This window comes from Marmota monax, unplaced genomic scaffold (assembly GCF_021218885.2).
Source record: "Marmota monax isolate L192 unplaced genomic scaffold, Marmota_monax_Labrador192_F-V1.1 WCK01_AAM20220418_F8-fsc00014, whole genome shotgun sequence".
NCBI classification, from domain to species: Eukaryota; Metazoa; Chordata; class Mammalia; order Rodentia; family Sciuridae; genus Marmota; species Marmota monax.
Window position 1 is genome coordinate 34,725,844 of NW_026695222.1, and position 16,355 is coordinate 34,742,198.

The window sequence follows — 16,355 nt, forward strand, 5'->3', positions numbered from 1 at the left end:
ATATCTTTTTTTTTTCTGAATGATTTGAGAGTAAATTTTATTTTTCATAGCTCTCATTTCTAATCGAAGGGTAATCACTTCTTAACAAAAAGGTAATTCTCTTGATGATCATGGCATAAGTAGCAACTTCATTTAAATGCTGATAAAATATAATTTAATCTACTATGAGTATTCCGTTTTATCAATTTACCCGGTAATATATCTGTCTACATTTTTTGAAGAATACAGTCAAACTTTTCTTTTAATTGAACATTCCTGACTTGGGGTTGGTCTGAGATTTATTCATAATTAGATTCAAGGGAGGTCTTCTCCATGGGAGCACTATGTAAATAAATGATGTGGTGCTCTTCTCAGCATGTGGCAATGTGGAGGCACCCAGTGCCCATCGGTGCCAACCTTCTCTGTTTCTCTACTTGAAACAATTAACAACAAGAGCAACAATCAATTCCATCAACAGTGCCGGCGTGAGGGGACATGACGTGCCCTGGGAGCCCAATGAAGCAAACCCCAAATGGGAGCTTTCACAGGCTCTTGCACTTACAGCCCAGAACTTTCATCTCCACATACCTCTGAAGATGTCTGAACCGGAGGTGCTGTGTGATTATATGGCCAGCAGCTCTTCTTCCTCACCTGCAGGACTGTGGGACCCAAGCACTCAGGGTAAGTGAGGAGCAGAATGAATTCCAACAACTCAGATTCTAATCATCCTTCTGGCTGTGACAGATCTGGGAGTTCTGTTCCAAATCATAAATTGGGGACATACAGAACATTGACCCTGGTTTTCTACTCAAGGAGTGTTTTTTTTTAAATTCATTTTGCTGCAGGCAAAGTAGACAGAGATAGAATGATGTGAACCTGCCGGACTCTCCTCCCCTGAGACACGCTCACAGCAGTCTGGGTGACTGTGGAAGTAGAGAAAGGATCTATGAATATCTTTTTCTTTTTCTTTTTTTTTTAAGGGAGAGAGAGAGAAAAAAAGAGAGAGAGCAGAGAGAGAGAGAAAAGAGAGTTTTTTAATATTTATTTTTCAGTTTTCGGTAGACACAACATCTTTATTTTTTATTTTTATGTGGTGCTGAGGATCGAACCCAGTGCCCCGCGCATGCCAGGCAAATGTGTTACCACTTGAGCCACATCCCCAGCCCCTCTTTTTCTTTTTTTTAATTTTTAAATTCTAATTTGTTATATATGACAGGGGGTTGCATTACAATTCATATTACATATATGGAGCACAATTTTTCATATCTCTGGTTGTATACAAAGTATATTCACATCATTCAAATCTTCATACATCTATTTTGGATAATGATGCCCATCTCATTCCACCATCATTTCTAATCCTCTGCCCCCTCCCTTCACCTCCCACCTCTTTGCTCTATCTAGAGTTCGTCTATTCCTCCCATGCTCCCCTTTCCTACCCCACTATGATTCAGCCTCCTTATATCAGAGAAAACATTCAGCATTTGTTTTTTTGGGATTGGCTTACTTCACTTAGCATTATATTCTCCAACTCCACCCATTTACCTGCAAACGCCATGATTTTATTCTTTTATTGCTGAGTAATATTCCATTGTGTGTGTATATATATATATATATATATATCACAATTTTTTTATGCATTCATCTACTGAAGGGCATCTAGGTTGGTTCCACAGTTTAGCTATTGTGAATTGTGCTGCTATAAACATTGATGTGGCTGTGTCCTTGTAGTATGCTGTTTTTTTAAAATATATATTTATTTATTTTTATGTGGTGCTGAGGATCAAACTCAGTGCCTCACATGTGTGAGGCAGGTGCTCTGCCACTGAACTACAGCCCCTGCCCCAGTATGCTGTTTTTAAGTCCTTTGGGTTTAGACCGAGGAGAGGGATAGCTGGGTCAAATGGTGATTCCATTCCCAGTTTTCCAAGGAATCTCCTTACTGCTTTCCATATTGGCTGCACCAGTTTGCAGTCCCACCAGCAGTGTATGAGCGTGCCTTTTCCCCACATCCTCTTTAACACTTTTTGTTGTTTGTAATCTTAATAGCTGCCATTCTGACTGGAGTGAGATGAAATCTTAGAGTCGTTTTTATTTGCATTTCTCTAATTGCTGGAGATGATGAACATTTTTTCATATGTTTGTTGACTGATTGTATATCACCTTCTGAGAAGTGTCTGTTCAGGTCCTTGGCCCATTTGTTGATTGGGTTATTTGGTTTTTTTGGTGTTTAGCTTTTGGAGTTCTTTATATGCCCTAGAGATTAGTGCTGTATCTGATCTGGCAATATGATTCCATACCTAGGAGATCCAAAAAGTTCCACCAGGAAACTTTTAGAACTAGTAAATGAATTCAGCAAAGTAGCAGTATATAAAATCAACACCCATAAAGTAAAGGCATTCCTGTATATCAGTAACAAATCCTCTGAAAGGGAAATAAGGAAAACTACCCCATTTACAATAGCTTCAAAAAAATGAATATCTTTTTCTATAATGTTGTTGGATGGCCTTTTGAAGTCCTGTCCAGCTTTATATCCATTTCTCTGTTGCTAGCACCATCCTAACACTGCTGTATCTCCAATATCTTGTGGGTTTTGAGCCAATGATACAGGATCTTTTCCAAGAGGGCTTGGAAAGGGCCACGGTACGCAGAGAGTTAAAAGAGTTAAACCAGATTCAGATCCTGGCTCCTATTTACTTTGGGCAAATCACTAATCATCCCTGAGCATCCGTTTCCTCATTCATAAAGTGGGGGTAAAAACATCACTGTCCTTACAGCGCTCTTGAGGGGATTCCATGAATCATCCATTGAGTGCTTAGTGCTAATGACTGATAGGAAGGGAGTGCTGTGTAAAGTTTGGTAAATAGACCAATGAAACACGCAAGGAAATATCCAGAATCACCCAGTTTGTTATGTGTGCTGCCAAGGCAAGTACCAGAATCACCCAGTTTGGTACCAAATCCACTAAGCATAAAATATTTAATATTGCTAATGGATACTCTCAAAGACCCTGAGTTTAGTACTATTAGATTAATCTTTTGCAAATGCAGGAACTGAGGCACAGAAGAGTTAAGCAACTTGTCTAAGTCCACATGGCCAATAAGTGGCAGATGGAGAACTTGGAAGGAAGTGAGTCTTGGGCCAGGTATGCCCGATGATGGAGCCCCTGGTTTCTCCTGAACCTGGAAGCCAGGCTGCCCCTTGGGTCCACTGCCATCCCACAAGCCTTCTTTCCAGATGCTCTTACGAGATAGCAGAGGAGCATGAGGGTCCACATTGACTGTGGGAGCTCTGGGTAAGTCCTGACTGGGGCGTGGGGCATCCCCAGAATTACCTGGCTAGATTGAGGAGGAGGAAGAAGAAGAGAGAAGGAAAGCCTACGGGTTGCCCTAGTATTCTCTTCTCTAGCTCGGTTCCCTCCCTCTTCTTACTTTACAGTGTATGCTCCGTCTTGACCTCTTTGTGGGGCCCCTCATCTCTTCGTCTCACTTACGTCTTTCTGTACAAAAAAAAAAATGTTTCTTTGCAGCATCACTTTTTGCTTTCATACTAATTAGTGAGCAATCCAAGCTTAGTGTATAAACCTTATGGGTCTATAAAGACGACTTTTGAAATTCCAAAATCACTGTTCATTTGTTACCCTGTGGTGATATTTATGTATATATCCAAGGAGTCTTTTTTTTTCTTGTGCACATCTATTTTTAAATTGTGGATAATCCTGTAATTTTTAAATTTTTAACAGGTAAGATGTTTTCTTATAGTCCTAAATATTTTATAAAACTTCGTAGATCAACAGACTATTCTGATAACTAATCACCAGTCATTGGGCATCTTGGTGGTTCTAGTTTCTCCTCCTGGTAATAAATCATTTCACTATTATTAGTTTCACAAATAACTAGTTCCTTGAGTATTTCTTTATTCCTTGGGAAAGACAATATAAATAAAAATGGAATTAAACACGATTCGTCTTTTTACAAGATTTTTCGTTTTTACAAGATGTGGGTTGTATTTGCACCAACAGAGTATGGGTCAGCCCATTTCCCCTCATCCTGACCCTCACCTTGGCTGGTCCAGAGATAAGTCAGAGGAGCTGTGGGATGTTGGAAGCTCACACAGGTGTAGTGCCATGATTAATGTGTAGGCTTATCAGACACAGCTATAAAACCTGACTCTGTCACTTGCTAGTTGTGTGACTTTGGCAGGTTATTCTGTCTCTCTGAAACTCACAATCACATGTACAAACAGGAATAATAGAGTACAACCCACTGGTACCATAAGAATTAAGTGAGCAAGTGGATAGGCATGTTTTCTTTCTTCTTCTTCTTTTTTTAAAACATGGTCTTAAGTAGATTTGTTATCCATAGTTAATATTAACAATACACAAAGTGGGGAATGAAGAAAAATGCAATTAAACTTTAAAAAAAATTTGACTAAACTTTTGAGTAATTTTGTGTTGGTTCAACCTATTTTTGCAAGTATTTTCAAACTGATTCCCTTTAAAAATTACTATTTTTAACTGTCAAGCAATAATTGCATATATTTATGGGGTACAATGTGATGTTTTGATATATGTCTACATTGTGGAAAGATTAAATCAAGATAATTTAACAATCCATCATTTCACAAACCTGACTTTTATTCATGGGTGAAAGCATTTAAATCTACATTTTAATAATCTCAAAATGTGCAATGCATTACTATTTATTAAAGTCATGATTCTGTGCAAAAAAAAATCACTGAGACTTTGCTCCTATTGTCTTCCTGAAATCTTGTGCTCTTCCATCAACGTCTCCTCTTTCCCGCCCATCACCATCCCCCACCTCTGGTGACCACCATTTATCCTCTACTTCTGTGAGTTTGGCTTATCATTTTTCCTATCTTTATTGGTGCATTATACTTGTACATATGGTGGGATTGTTATTACATGTTTGCACAATCACACAGCGTAACGGTAGAATTGGTCAGTATCGTTCCCCACTCTCTCCCCTTTCCCGACGCTACTCCCACCCGGTCCCTTTCCTCTAGTCTACAGACCCCCCTTCACTGTTCTTAGGATCCTCTCAACCCCCTGCACCTTTCTCTTCCTTTTGTTCCCTCCCCAAGATACCTCCCACATACAGGGGCGGGGGGGGGGGAGAGAAAAAGAGAGAGTGCAATTTGACTTTCAAATAAACTGTTTTTCTGTGGAGAGTATGAACATACTAACTTCTGCAAATCACAGAAAATACCAGAGAATAAATGGAGCAAGACTCATTAGAGTCTTGTGGGTATTTTCTGTCAGGAACTTTGGAAACATTTTGTGCTCTGGTACCTGTGTGCGAATCCTGTCTTCAATATTCCCCAGCCTCGTAACACTGGGGAAATCCCACCACCTCTACAGACCCAGTCATGACCTCTGTCACACCCATCCGACAGCATGGGACCACGGTGTCTTGAACTTCAGCTGTGAGGATGCAATAGGCGACATGTGCCAGCACCATCATGGCACACAGTAGGTGCTCCATGTAGTCTATTTTTCTTCCCCCCACATCACAGCACCAGGTCCAGAACCTTCAGGCATCTCTTCACCCCCCGCTGGGTGTGATTCACAGCCCCCTGAAGGGAGATCCTGGATGGGCAAGAGATTTGAACACTCAGCCGAGCTGCTCACCGACTCCGTGTGGATTGGTGGAGGAAGCAGAACTGGAACTCAGAGCCCAGAACAGCCACTTCAAACACTGGCCACGTGTGGCTTTCCTCTCTTAGAGACTGCCAAAGGTGGGCAGGTGTAGGCAGGTGTAGGACGCGGGCTTGGCCTTTCCTCGTCCCCGTGTGGCTGCGAGGCAATGACAACCTCATTTTTCAATTTAAATTCCTTCAGCCCGCAGCAGTCCTGCCTCCGCACAGCTCCTGACCCCTCCAGCTCCTGGCCCCCGGCCTCCCTCCAGCTGCCTCCTCCTCTGCTTCCTGTCCACTCTCTCCATCCCAAGAACTTGTTTTCGGGGTGTGGTAGTTTTACTCAAAGACACCAGGTCCGCACCCTCTGGGGTCACTCCTACAGGCCTCCGGTCCAAGGAGTATCTCTAGGTGATGCTTCTGTTCCTGTCATTTGCCACTCCCGCCCCCTGTGGAGGCCAGACCCCTTTCAAAATGCAAATAGCTGTCAGGAAGGGGGACTATGGGAGCAGACCCCCACACCCAACCCTGCAGTTAGCAGAAACGTATGGACACGTCATGGAGTTTAAAATGTGCCTAATACACACAGGTGTGTATGTTCCTATGTGAGAGATAGGGTAGTGGAGGGCGTGGGAGGAAAGGGCCAGTGTGTGTACACATGAATATCTTAGAACTCAGGAAGAGAAGCCACATGCGGACGTTAGGATCTGTAACAACCCCCAAGGACTGGGTGTTAAAGGCTTGGTCCCCAGGCCTTGGTGCTATTGGGAGTTGGTGGAACCTTCAAGAGATGGGGGCTTGTCTTTAGGTCATGGACAGCATGCATGCCTTTGAAGAAGGTGGTGGGACACCTCTCTGTCTCCCTCTCCCTTTCTCTCTCTCTCTCTCTCTCTCTCTGGCTATGAGGTCAGTCGTTTTGCTCTACCACAAGCTCCTGCCCTATGTGTTGCCTTACCCAAAGCAGCAACAGAGTCAACCAATCATCTACTGAAAACTCCAAAACTTTCAGGCAAAGATAAACCTTTTCTCTTTATAAGCTGACTACCTCAAGTGTTTGTTACAGTGACAGAGAGCTGACTAATACAAGGTGGGACCTATCAGCCAAGGGCTCAGGGCAAGTTTATAGGAAGTAGTCATTGACCTTGAACTCTATGGAGGAAATAGGCTTTTTAAGACTATCAGGATCTGGACCAGACATAGCAAAAGATAATGATTGCTCTGCACAGAACATAATTTTCCTGCCATATGAACCAATGTCTTGGAAATGCATAATTCAATTATTTTAGATTAAGCACTATATTTGTTCTGTTGCTATAACCAAATACCAGAGGCTACAGAACTCTATAAAGTAAAGGTATTGGGGGATGGGGATGTAAATCAGTGTAAACTGCTTTCCTAGCATGTGTGAGGCCCTGAAACTGGAAAAAGGAAACAATGTTTTGTTTTGGAGGCTGAAATTCCAAGATTGGGCAGTTTCATCTGTTGAACCTCTGATGAGGGCCTCCTGGGCTGCTCTGATGAGGGCTTCCTTGGCAGAGGAGTGAAAAGGGAAACAGCTGTGTGCAGAACGAGCCCCAATGTGGGGCGGCTTCCTTTTATAACAACCTACTGGTGAGAACTAACTCATCCACAAGACAGGCACTAACCCTTCCCAAAGACGGTGTCCCCAAGGACCCGCCCACCTCCCTCTTGGCCCATCTCTTAAAGTTCCTACCACTTCTTCACATTGCCACGCTGGGGACGAAGCCTCTGGCACGTGGCCCCCGGTTTATCCCAGGCCTTTGGTCCCAGGTCTCTGTGCTCCGTGCTTGTCTTTGTACTGGCTCGTCCTCCTCCTGGCGGTCCTTCCTGTGGGAAGAAGTGTGACACACGGGCTGCTCTTGCCTCTGTGTAAACATTCCTGGAGACGGGTTTAGTTAGAGAAGGAAGTCTGCTCCTCGAGGGCCCCTGACTCTGGTCCACTGGACCTTTTCTAAAGATCCCCAAACGGCACGGATGTGTCTGGTGTGATGCCAGCCCTGGTGTTTGGTGACTGCATCTCTCCACCCTCTACCAACAAGCCTGTGCCAACCGCTGGATTTGATCGTTTCATTTCCTTCATTTGTTAGCTGGTCATCAGGCTCTTCCAAAATCCTTCCCTTTAATCTCCTTTTATCTACAGAAGATCTGGAAGGCATTTGGTGGGAGAGAGGGCTGTGGATTTATTGGCAAAGGAGAATCAGTCCTGAGCAGGATGGATGTTAAAGACAGACTCTGCTCTCGACCCCTATCTGTGGGCGAACTCAGACGCATCAATAGACTTTGGAGCCGCGTCACTTAGGTATCCCGTGGGTAGCCAGAGCTATCACCTGTACACAGTGTTCTTTCCAGCTTACAGGAGACACTGACTATATCAAAGAAAATACTTCTGGATGGGTGAGTATTTAAAAAAAAATGTCTGTAATACAGCCAACAGTAATTTTGGGGAGAACCAAATATCTAATACCTAAATCACTATTGATTTCTAGACCTTTAAACTTTGTTTTCCTGCTCTTTGGACTCTGTTTCAGCTTTCAGTCACCCCGTCCCAGTAACAAGAGGCAAGACACAGAGCTGTCAGCCAGTCCGTAGACACCTCCAGAGGTAGGTGGGGTTCAGGTCTTGAGGCTTGCGCTGTTGTTTGTGGGGTGCTTGGGTGTGTTCCCGTCCAGGTGGGGGCAATGCTGTTCCTAGGACCCGCATTTCTACAATCCCTAGGTCACCTTCTTGTTTTGTTCAAATAAGGAAACAGAGAGAGAGGTAATGTGACCTGTCTGAGGTCCCGAAAAGTAAAAGGGGCACAGACAAAACCAGCATTCCTGACTCTGAATCCAGAACTTTCTCGTAACAGTATCTGGGAAACCCAGGATCCCATATTTTGGGGGTCAGCAGTAGCTCTCGTGTCATTCTGACACCTGTAGATCTTTTAATTATCTTGCACTTTATCTCAGATGACCAAAGAATTCACCTAGAACTCTGTATGTGAGAAGCGCCCAGCCTGGACAGGATCTGAGAAGTGTCCCGGCCGTGATGGCGTCTCTCCTCTGAGATAATTCAGTGTTCTTAAAGTGTGCAAGAAAGGGATTAGGCATCTCCAGGATCCTGAACACCTCTTGGGGGCCATGATGTTAGAACAAGAATGTGACCTTCTAAATGAACAGATCTTAAAGCTCTGGAAAACTTGAGTCTAGGATGATATTTTTGAATACAAAGAAACAGCCTCATAGAACCAATGGCTTTGGGTTTACTGGGTTTCTGTCTCTAGGTTCCAGTCTTCCTCCTTTTTCCTGCAAAAGGCAGGTGCCAGGAACCCGGAGGCTCACTGCAATCCATGCCCACCCTCAGCCAGGTGGCCCATACCGCGCATCCCCACCTGGAAGTGGGTCACAGAGTCTAAGCACTGCATGCCCACCTCACACGGTGCTTGCTGGTGTCTTTGCGGGATCAGAATACTCAGGGCCTTGGGTTCAAAGGCTGGGCAAACTGCCCTGGTTAGTTAACGTCCCTGTGCAAAGAATGCGAGTGATTTGCAGGATTTCTGGAAATCTACCATGCTTCAAAGATGGATCTCTGATAGCCTGAAGTTCTCTTAATTGGCCTTCACCAATTAAGCTGTATTTTTTGTCATAAATGTCACCCAGTGGTAAATGAAGTCTCAACTTCTCAACTTGGCAATGTTCTATCATCCTGCCCACTGAGGCAAGCCAGCAGGGACTTGGTTTGAATGGAGAAGGTCCAATAGCAGAAACAAGTGTTGAGGAGTGGAAACCCCCAAACACCTGATTGTTCACAATTTCTCCTTTTCTTTCTCTCCCTAATCTCTTGCCTCTCCTCCAATCTTCTAAAACCAGTTTTCCTAAAAGTCAGTGTATCTAGTGATTCTTGTACCTAAACCAACTTCCAAATTTCACAAATGCCAAGAGGAGAAAGAGTCTTCGCAGTTCCTTTCAAGTGATCTCTGCAGTTACACCTGCTTTTCAGCAGAGTAGTCTTGGTGGGTATCTAGAGCAGCACTGTTCAGTAGGACTTTTTTGATAATAGAAATGCTCTGTCTTGAGTTACCCTGAAGTAATGGCCCCTGGCTACCTGTGGCTACTGAGTACCTAAGATGGCCAACAATTGGATTTTTAATTTGATTTAATAAATTTGAATGATGGCCCACATGATGATGTGGCCAAGGGCTGTCCTATTGGACAGTATAGACGAGTCTCCTCCGTTTGGGTTGAAAACTTCTGAACAAGCATGAAGACTTTCAGAGAGATGGACAATCACCACCTGTTGTCACAATATCAGAATTTTACCCTTTGCTGTGTCTCTTTGATATTCCTCCCTTTTTGGTCTCAGGAAGATAGAGCAGCAGACAGAGAGTGAAGGGGGCAGAGGTGAGCAGGAGGGAGTCTCCCTCCCTGACTCTCCTCCATCAGTCCTGGGAGTTAGGTGGCTGGCCCAGGTTCCAGAGCTGAGAGGTGGGGGTTAGGATTCCAGCTCAAGCCTCTCTTACTCTGGTGCCCACATTCTTTCTTCTGTAAAATACTAAGCAGCAAACAAATGACCTTGGTGTTGCCTAGGGTAGGACAGGTGCAGGGAGGGAGCAGCCCATGTCCAGGGGGTAGAAATGCAACTCAACTCTTGGTGAGAAAATTGTGGCAGCGAGCCCAGGAACGCTTCTCCATTAACTCATGCTATAAAAAACAATATCATATGTGCCAAACTTCAGCGGTAAGGAGGTTTATCTGGATATTCTTCTGTCAAGAAGAAAGGAGAGGGGGTGCTGGGGATGTGGCTCAAGTGGTAGAGCGCTCGCCTGGCATGCGTGAGGCACTGGGTTCGATCCTCAGCACCACATAAAAATAAAATAAAAACATTATATCCATCTAAAACTAAAAAATAAATATAAAAAAGAAGGAAGGAGATATTCAGGCCTTCAGAACATGAGGAATGATAATAATTGGACTGTTGGCATGACTTGTATGATGTCATCAAGTCTTTGCTTTTGTTTTTTTCAAAATGGCTAGTTATTTCCTTTGTTTCTTCAGGAAAACTTAGAAAAGACAAATTTTATGTGACTCTTCAACCACAGGCTAGCTTCTCAATTTATTAATTCAATTGTGCTGGCCCAGGCCCATACAATTAACAACCCCATAAGCTGTTGATAGCTGTGGCCTCTCTCCTCCCTCAGAAGTCACAGGACATGGTCAAGATCCCTCCTATGCCATTACTTTAGTGCTTCAGGTTTCTGCTCCTCCTGCCCAAGCTGACTGTCTCCCAGGACGGAGAGGAGTGGGGAGAGTCGTGGCACGTCAGATAGCATCATAAGCTGGCTTTGTGCTCACCTCCCGGCTCTTCTGGAGGAGACTTCGCGGGTTCCTTGGAGTCATAAAATGTCATCTGGCCAGTTATAACTTGGACACCTCCCAAACTGCAGCCCTCCTCTCTGCTACCAAAGCCACGTTAGCCAGATGCCCACACTTTCAGAGTCTCTTGACCCTAACACAAATATATTGGGTGCCCATCCGCTTCTGGGGACATGCAATAAACTCTCAGGATGGCCTTCACATTCACTTCAAGGTCCCCTTTACAGGCTGGGGACATAGCTCAGGTTGGTAGAGTGCTTGCCTCGCATGAACAAGGCCCTGGGTTTAATCCCCAGGACCATAAAATAAAAAAAAAAAAAAAGCAGAAGAAGATCCTCTTTCCAATCCCTTCAACTCGGCGTCATCTCTGTGGGTGTTTCATGAGCCCTAACCTGTTGTTGCCAACAACTTTTCTCAAGTTCTGCTGAATGAACAGTTTCTTTGACTTTGGAATCAATCTACGACCTTTTAAAAAAAAATCTGGAAAATGAACTTAAGAGTGAAAACAGGATTTTCCTAGTATAGTTAGATTGAAAGTGCACAGGGCTAAGAATACTGGTTAATATTTAATGAGCACTTGTCATGCATTATGGTAGTTTGCCAGGGCTGCCTTAGGAAAGTATCATAATGAGGGAGCTTAAACAAAATAGATCTATTTTGTAACAATTCTGGAAGCTAGAAGTCCAAGACCAAGGTGTCAGCCGGACTGACTCCTGGTGGAGGCTGTGGTAGAGGCTCTTCCACACCTCTGGTCTGATCCAGGACCTCTTGTCTTAATGCCTTCACTGAAGTGTCCACTGTACCCCCCATTACATATATTTTCAGATTAAATACCAGGACACATAATGTGTCCGATTTCATAAAAAATGACTGTGACATTAAAGTATACTCATGTACTCCTCCTCTCTAGGTGGTGAACTACGGATTTATTTTACAAATTATATAATCTGAAGATTGGTCATTTTAAATCATAAAACAATGCAATTTTTTTAAAAGAAAAGCAATGCCTAGCTTGGGAGTTGAACTGTGGTCGGTACTAGAGGAAGAAGAGTAGGAAAAAGAATAACTTAATATGATAATAAGCACTTTCCCTCTCTCTCCTACCCTCTTCTCCTCGGCCCCCTTTCTACCTCCACCCGTCTTCCGCCAGAAGTCAACCCAACACACGCAGAGCCAACCATGAGGCTGGGGATTCTCCTGCTGATCCTGTTCACCTGTGGGGTTGCAGTGCTTCTGCCTGTTCTGGGAAGCTTCAGGAACAAAGAGGGTAGCGGTGGTGGTGTGGGAAGGGGGGGCGGTGCTCTGTCCAGTTCTGGGGATCTCTCATAGCTGGTTCAGGACCCACATTTCCAGGATCAGCCTTTAAAGAACCCGAGCCCTCTTTAACCGAGACATCCAAGCAAGATGGCATCCCTCCAAGCTTCCTCCCCATCCCTGGAAGCAAATTGAGTGTATGGAAAGGGAGCACAGCTTTTGCCTACAATCATGAACTAGCAGGGAATAATATTTCCCAATGTGAGGGTATCCAGCTGGAATAAGGGAAATATCGACACAGAGCTTCCCTTTGAGGCCATATTTTCAGATCTCTGTGCCCCAAGGGGATGAGCCTTTGATGAGGGCCAAAAGGATGATGTTTAACACATGCATATTTAATTTGAAGGGAAGAACATCTTAGAACACACAAAAAAATGAAAAAGACAAATAAGGAGTCTTTAATGGATCGTGGGGTCATATGATTAAAAAGTGAGGCTAACTGAGCAGAAATGTGGTGATCAGTGAGAGCAAAGAATCTAGGAAGAGGGCGAGTTCATTGGTGGTATCAACAGGGGACAAATAGGAAGGGAGACAATTAGGTTCCTATTCTCCCTTAGCTCAGGTTTCCCGTTCTGCTAATCAGATATGGAAACTGGAGCTAGAGGATATTGTTAGCCTTAAAAACTAAGGTTATATGAGAATGAATTTAGTGGTGTGGTGTCATACACAGTGAGGGTATCCCAGGTGTTGTCTTTAGTACCCAGAATCCTGCAGGCCTGTGGTAACGTGGAAGGAGGGAGCATATGTCATGTAAGTGAGATTCAGTTTCACTCACAATACATGTCACCAGAAGTGGTCAGTAGGCATCTCTGGGGAAGAGATGCTGGTTAGAATTTGAGGAAGGAATTTTCTTGGAGGTCAGAGAACTACTTCGCTTGCGACCTGAAGCCCTAGTTCCGGAAAGGTTTCTTCAGCTTGAAAAGGGTTTCTTCAGGTTGTAAGTGGAGGGACCCTGCCAACTTCTACCATCTCCATTTCAGTTGAAGAAAAAGAAACTGAACAGTGCTGGGTGCAGCCTCCATCAAAGTACTGTGAGAAAAGGTGCACGAAGTCCCTGAGCTGTTTAATTCCAAACCATACATGCTGCTGGACTTACTGTGGAAACATCTGCCTGGACAATGAGTAAGTTGGTTGGTTGGGAGGTTAGGACCTGGGTGTGCTTGATGTCTGCTCTGCACTCACCAGTCAGAAGCTGGTCACCTCATTAGAAGACTACAGTCACCCAAATTCCAGTCTCTAAATCCAGGCCACCACTCTGCAAAATAACCAAAACAGCAACTTTTTCCTCCAGTTTCATTTTGTATTTCAAAACATCATTCTATATATCCTTCCTTTGTCCAAGGACCCAATTACTGGTCTCTTTCTCTCAACCAGACCCAAGGAGACCTGATCTCCAGCTGTTTGGAAAGTCAGCAAACCTCTTGGGAAAAAAAAAAAAAATTGGTTGGAATTTGGTGACTCCTGATGTAACAGAAAGAGTTTCTGTCCTCCTCTGGAACAGAGGATGCTAGTAAGTTTGGAAACAGATTTCCCCAAGGGCTTCTGACTTCTAATCACCTAGCATTTCTCTTCCAGAGAGCCCATGAAAACCATGCTAAACCCCTAGGTTCTGCGTGACCCAACTCAGGCGTGGGCGCGGGATGGCTGTGTGGTCTGGGAAGAGTGCTGCCTGGCTCCCTGGTGGGACACTTGCTTGCTCCATCTGAGGATCTTGCTGGAATCTCCTCGATCTCTACATCCTGAAAAGGTTCAAGGTTTTTCCCAAATAAACTAATATATCAATCATAAGCCTGAGAGCTTGTATTCCTTCCCTACAATTTAATTTCCCTTGTTACAAGCCCCCAAGACTTGTTCCCATTACCTTAGGAACATAGGTACCCAGTTCTGCCTTCCTCATCAGACCTATGTGCTAGCCAGCCTGGGTAATGGCTGTAGCAAAACTACAAAGTGAGTCCAGTTTTACTCACAATAGATGTCACCCAAAGTGGTCAGTAGGCAGTCATCCGCACCATAAAGGACCTAAGTTCTTCCACCTGTAGCTTGTCATCTCCCAGGGCCTCCTCTGCTGGTTCCTCTACATCTAGCCAGAAGATGAGAGAAAAGAGTTAGCATAGCGGCCCATACAGAAGATGTTCACAGACTGGTCTAGAAGCAGAGTTCATAGTTGTTATTCATCCTCCATTGGCCCTCCTGTAATCACATGGTACCACCTATTTGCAAAGGAGGCTGGGAAATGTAGTCTAGCAGTGTTTTCAAGAAAAGAAAATGGAATTTGCTCAACACATGGTAGTGTGTGATCTGAGAACTCATGCAGAGCTAGAGTCCTCAGCAAAGACCCAAGGCCCTGGCCTCCATCTCACTCTGTCCAACAGAGTAAGCACTTTTCCTTGTAAGAAATAGGACTGTTCTGTCATTATAGAAAGCATCCTGCCTTCCAGGTGGGTACCAGGAGCTTCTAGAATAGATCCATCTCTCTGCCATCCTAGTCTCCTCTTACGCCTATCAGGTCAGTTCTGTCTGCCTGGCAGTTTTACCTGGTGATAATATTCATATCTTGAGATTTCAGGGAATGCAGGGCTGCTCATATAATTTTCCTGAATTATGTACAGAAAATCATTTTAGAGATGTGACTTCCTCTTGATGAGGAATTTCTGGCATACCTACTATGTATCCACTCTCATGCCTCCCCTCATCTCCCCGGCCCCCGAGACACAGGACAAGATAGTCTCAGGTGGATGAGTCTGAATGTTGTATTGATCAACTTCATAGCCCAACCAAAGGTTTGGGGATATGACACATCAAAGAAAAAGTCCAGGCAAGGGCTAGGGTCCAAGAGAACACTAGTTAGTACCTTATTGCTCAGAGGAACTAAAAGGGTTGATGGAAAGTTCAGGAATGAGGGATTCAGGTAAACACTCTTCAGAAATTAGGCTTTGCCTTAACCTTGGGGGATGGGAGGACTTGCAGTTCTTTAGAATGAAGATGGTTATTCCTTCCTAACCGCCCCCCCCCCAAAAAAAAATGTCAAGAAAAACATAGAGCTATCCCCAAAGAAGCAGTAGGAAAGGAAAGTGTTGTCTTCTTGGGTGCCCTACTTCAATATCACATCCCTTTCCTACCTTCACATGCCAAGCCTGGGTCATGAGGGGTGGAAAGGAGAGAAGATGTGACTTAGCCAATATCAGCAAAAGAGCAATTGGCATATTGTGAATGGACAATTGGATAAAGAAAATATGGTATATATACATTCAATGGGGTAATACCCAGTCATCAAGAATGAAATCCTGTCACTTGCAGGAAAACAGGTAGAACAAGAGGGCATCACATGAAGTGAAATAAGCCAGACACCAAAAGACAAGCATCATATGTTTTCTCTCATGCGTGGAAAGTTAAAAAAAATGACATGAAATTAGAAGAGAAACCACAAGGGATTGGTAAGGGGGTCAGGAAGCAGGGAACAAGGAGTGGAGGGTAAAAGCAGGGAGAATAGATATAATTGACACATGATATTTGCAAGTTTGGAAATATCACAGTGAGTCCAATTAATTCATACAACTAATATGTGCTAATAATTATAATGAAAATAGCACTGGCCGAGAAGTGGAAGGAGTCCAAGGGATCAGTAAAATGTGGACACACGGACAGCACTGCCCCTTTGTCAGCCCCGCAGACACAGACACAAAGGCTCTGGACGGTACGGACTGAGCCCAGTGAGCTTTCTGCCCTGTCGTCCTGAAGGGCCAGCCGGGATTCCAGAGAAAGAAATGCTGAATTCCAGGGTGATCTGCCCAGTGCACTCAACGAGGAACTTGTTTATTGAATGCTGCAGCCTGTCTTCAAAATGGATTTCGAGGAAAGGGGTGTTCTGCCTACAGTGCCTGCAGCGAGGAGGCCAGGGCATGGCGTTCTTAAGAAGGCTTAAGGAACTGGGCGCAGGGCCAGGGCCAGCGGCTTTCAATGTTTGGGGCAATGATAGAGTTACTTATATCAGCGCTGGGGACAATCTAAAGCTGATTGGGTCACAGAGTGGTCAAG

The 16,355-nt window shown here is 44.3% G+C and overlaps 1 protein-coding gene and 1 long non-coding RNA gene across 3 annotated transcripts; one reads left to right on the plus strand and one right to left on the minus strand.

Annotated features, from left to right (window-relative positions):
* Positions 1-504: 504 nt before the first annotated feature.
* Wfdc9 (WAP four-disulfide core domain 9) lies at positions 505-14,108 on the plus strand. 2 transcript variants are annotated; one of them, XM_046433610.2, is made up of 5 exons: positions 505-660; positions 8,184-8,256; positions 12,157-12,273; positions 13,301-13,442; positions 13,896-14,108. In XM_046433610.2, the coding sequence occupies exons 3-5, from the start codon at positions 12,186-12,188 to the stop codon at positions 13,924-13,926; spliced, it is 261 nt and encodes an 86-aa protein (XP_046289566.1). In that variant the 5' UTR covers positions 505-660; positions 8,184-8,256; positions 12,157-12,185; the 3' UTR covers positions 13,927-14,108. The 2 variants fall into 2 exon arrangements, with proteins under 2 accessions (XP_046289566.1, XP_058431546.1); XM_058575563.1 differs by lacking the exon at positions 505-660 and adding an exon at positions 7,898-8,049.
* LOC124085709 (uncharacterized) lies at positions 7,354-14,441 on the minus strand. The gene is made up of 3 exons (XR_006849529.2): positions 14,288-14,441; positions 13,503-13,575; positions 7,354-7,482 (listed from the first exon to the last, which is right to left on the minus strand). It is a non-coding gene; the product is annotated as an uncharacterized LOC124085709 (long non-coding RNA).
* Positions 14,442-16,355: the final 1,914 nt, after the last annotated feature.

What these genes read in the sequence shown, in the direction of transcription:
- Wfdc9 (XM_046433610.2), top strand. Translation starts at nt 12,186, where the DNA reads ATGAGGCTGGGGATTCTCCTGCTGATCCTGTTCACCTGTGGGGTTGCA. An exon ending in AAGCTTCAGGAACAAAGAGG is followed by an intron (nt 12,274 to 13,300) that starts GTAGCGGTGGTG and finishes TCTCCATTTCAG; the next exon opens with TTGAAGAAAAAGAAACTGAA. An exon ending in AACATCTGCCTGGACAATGA is followed by an intron (nt 13,443 to 13,895) that starts GTAAGTTGGTTG and finishes TTTCTCTTCCAG; the next exon opens with AGAGCCCATGAAAACCATGC.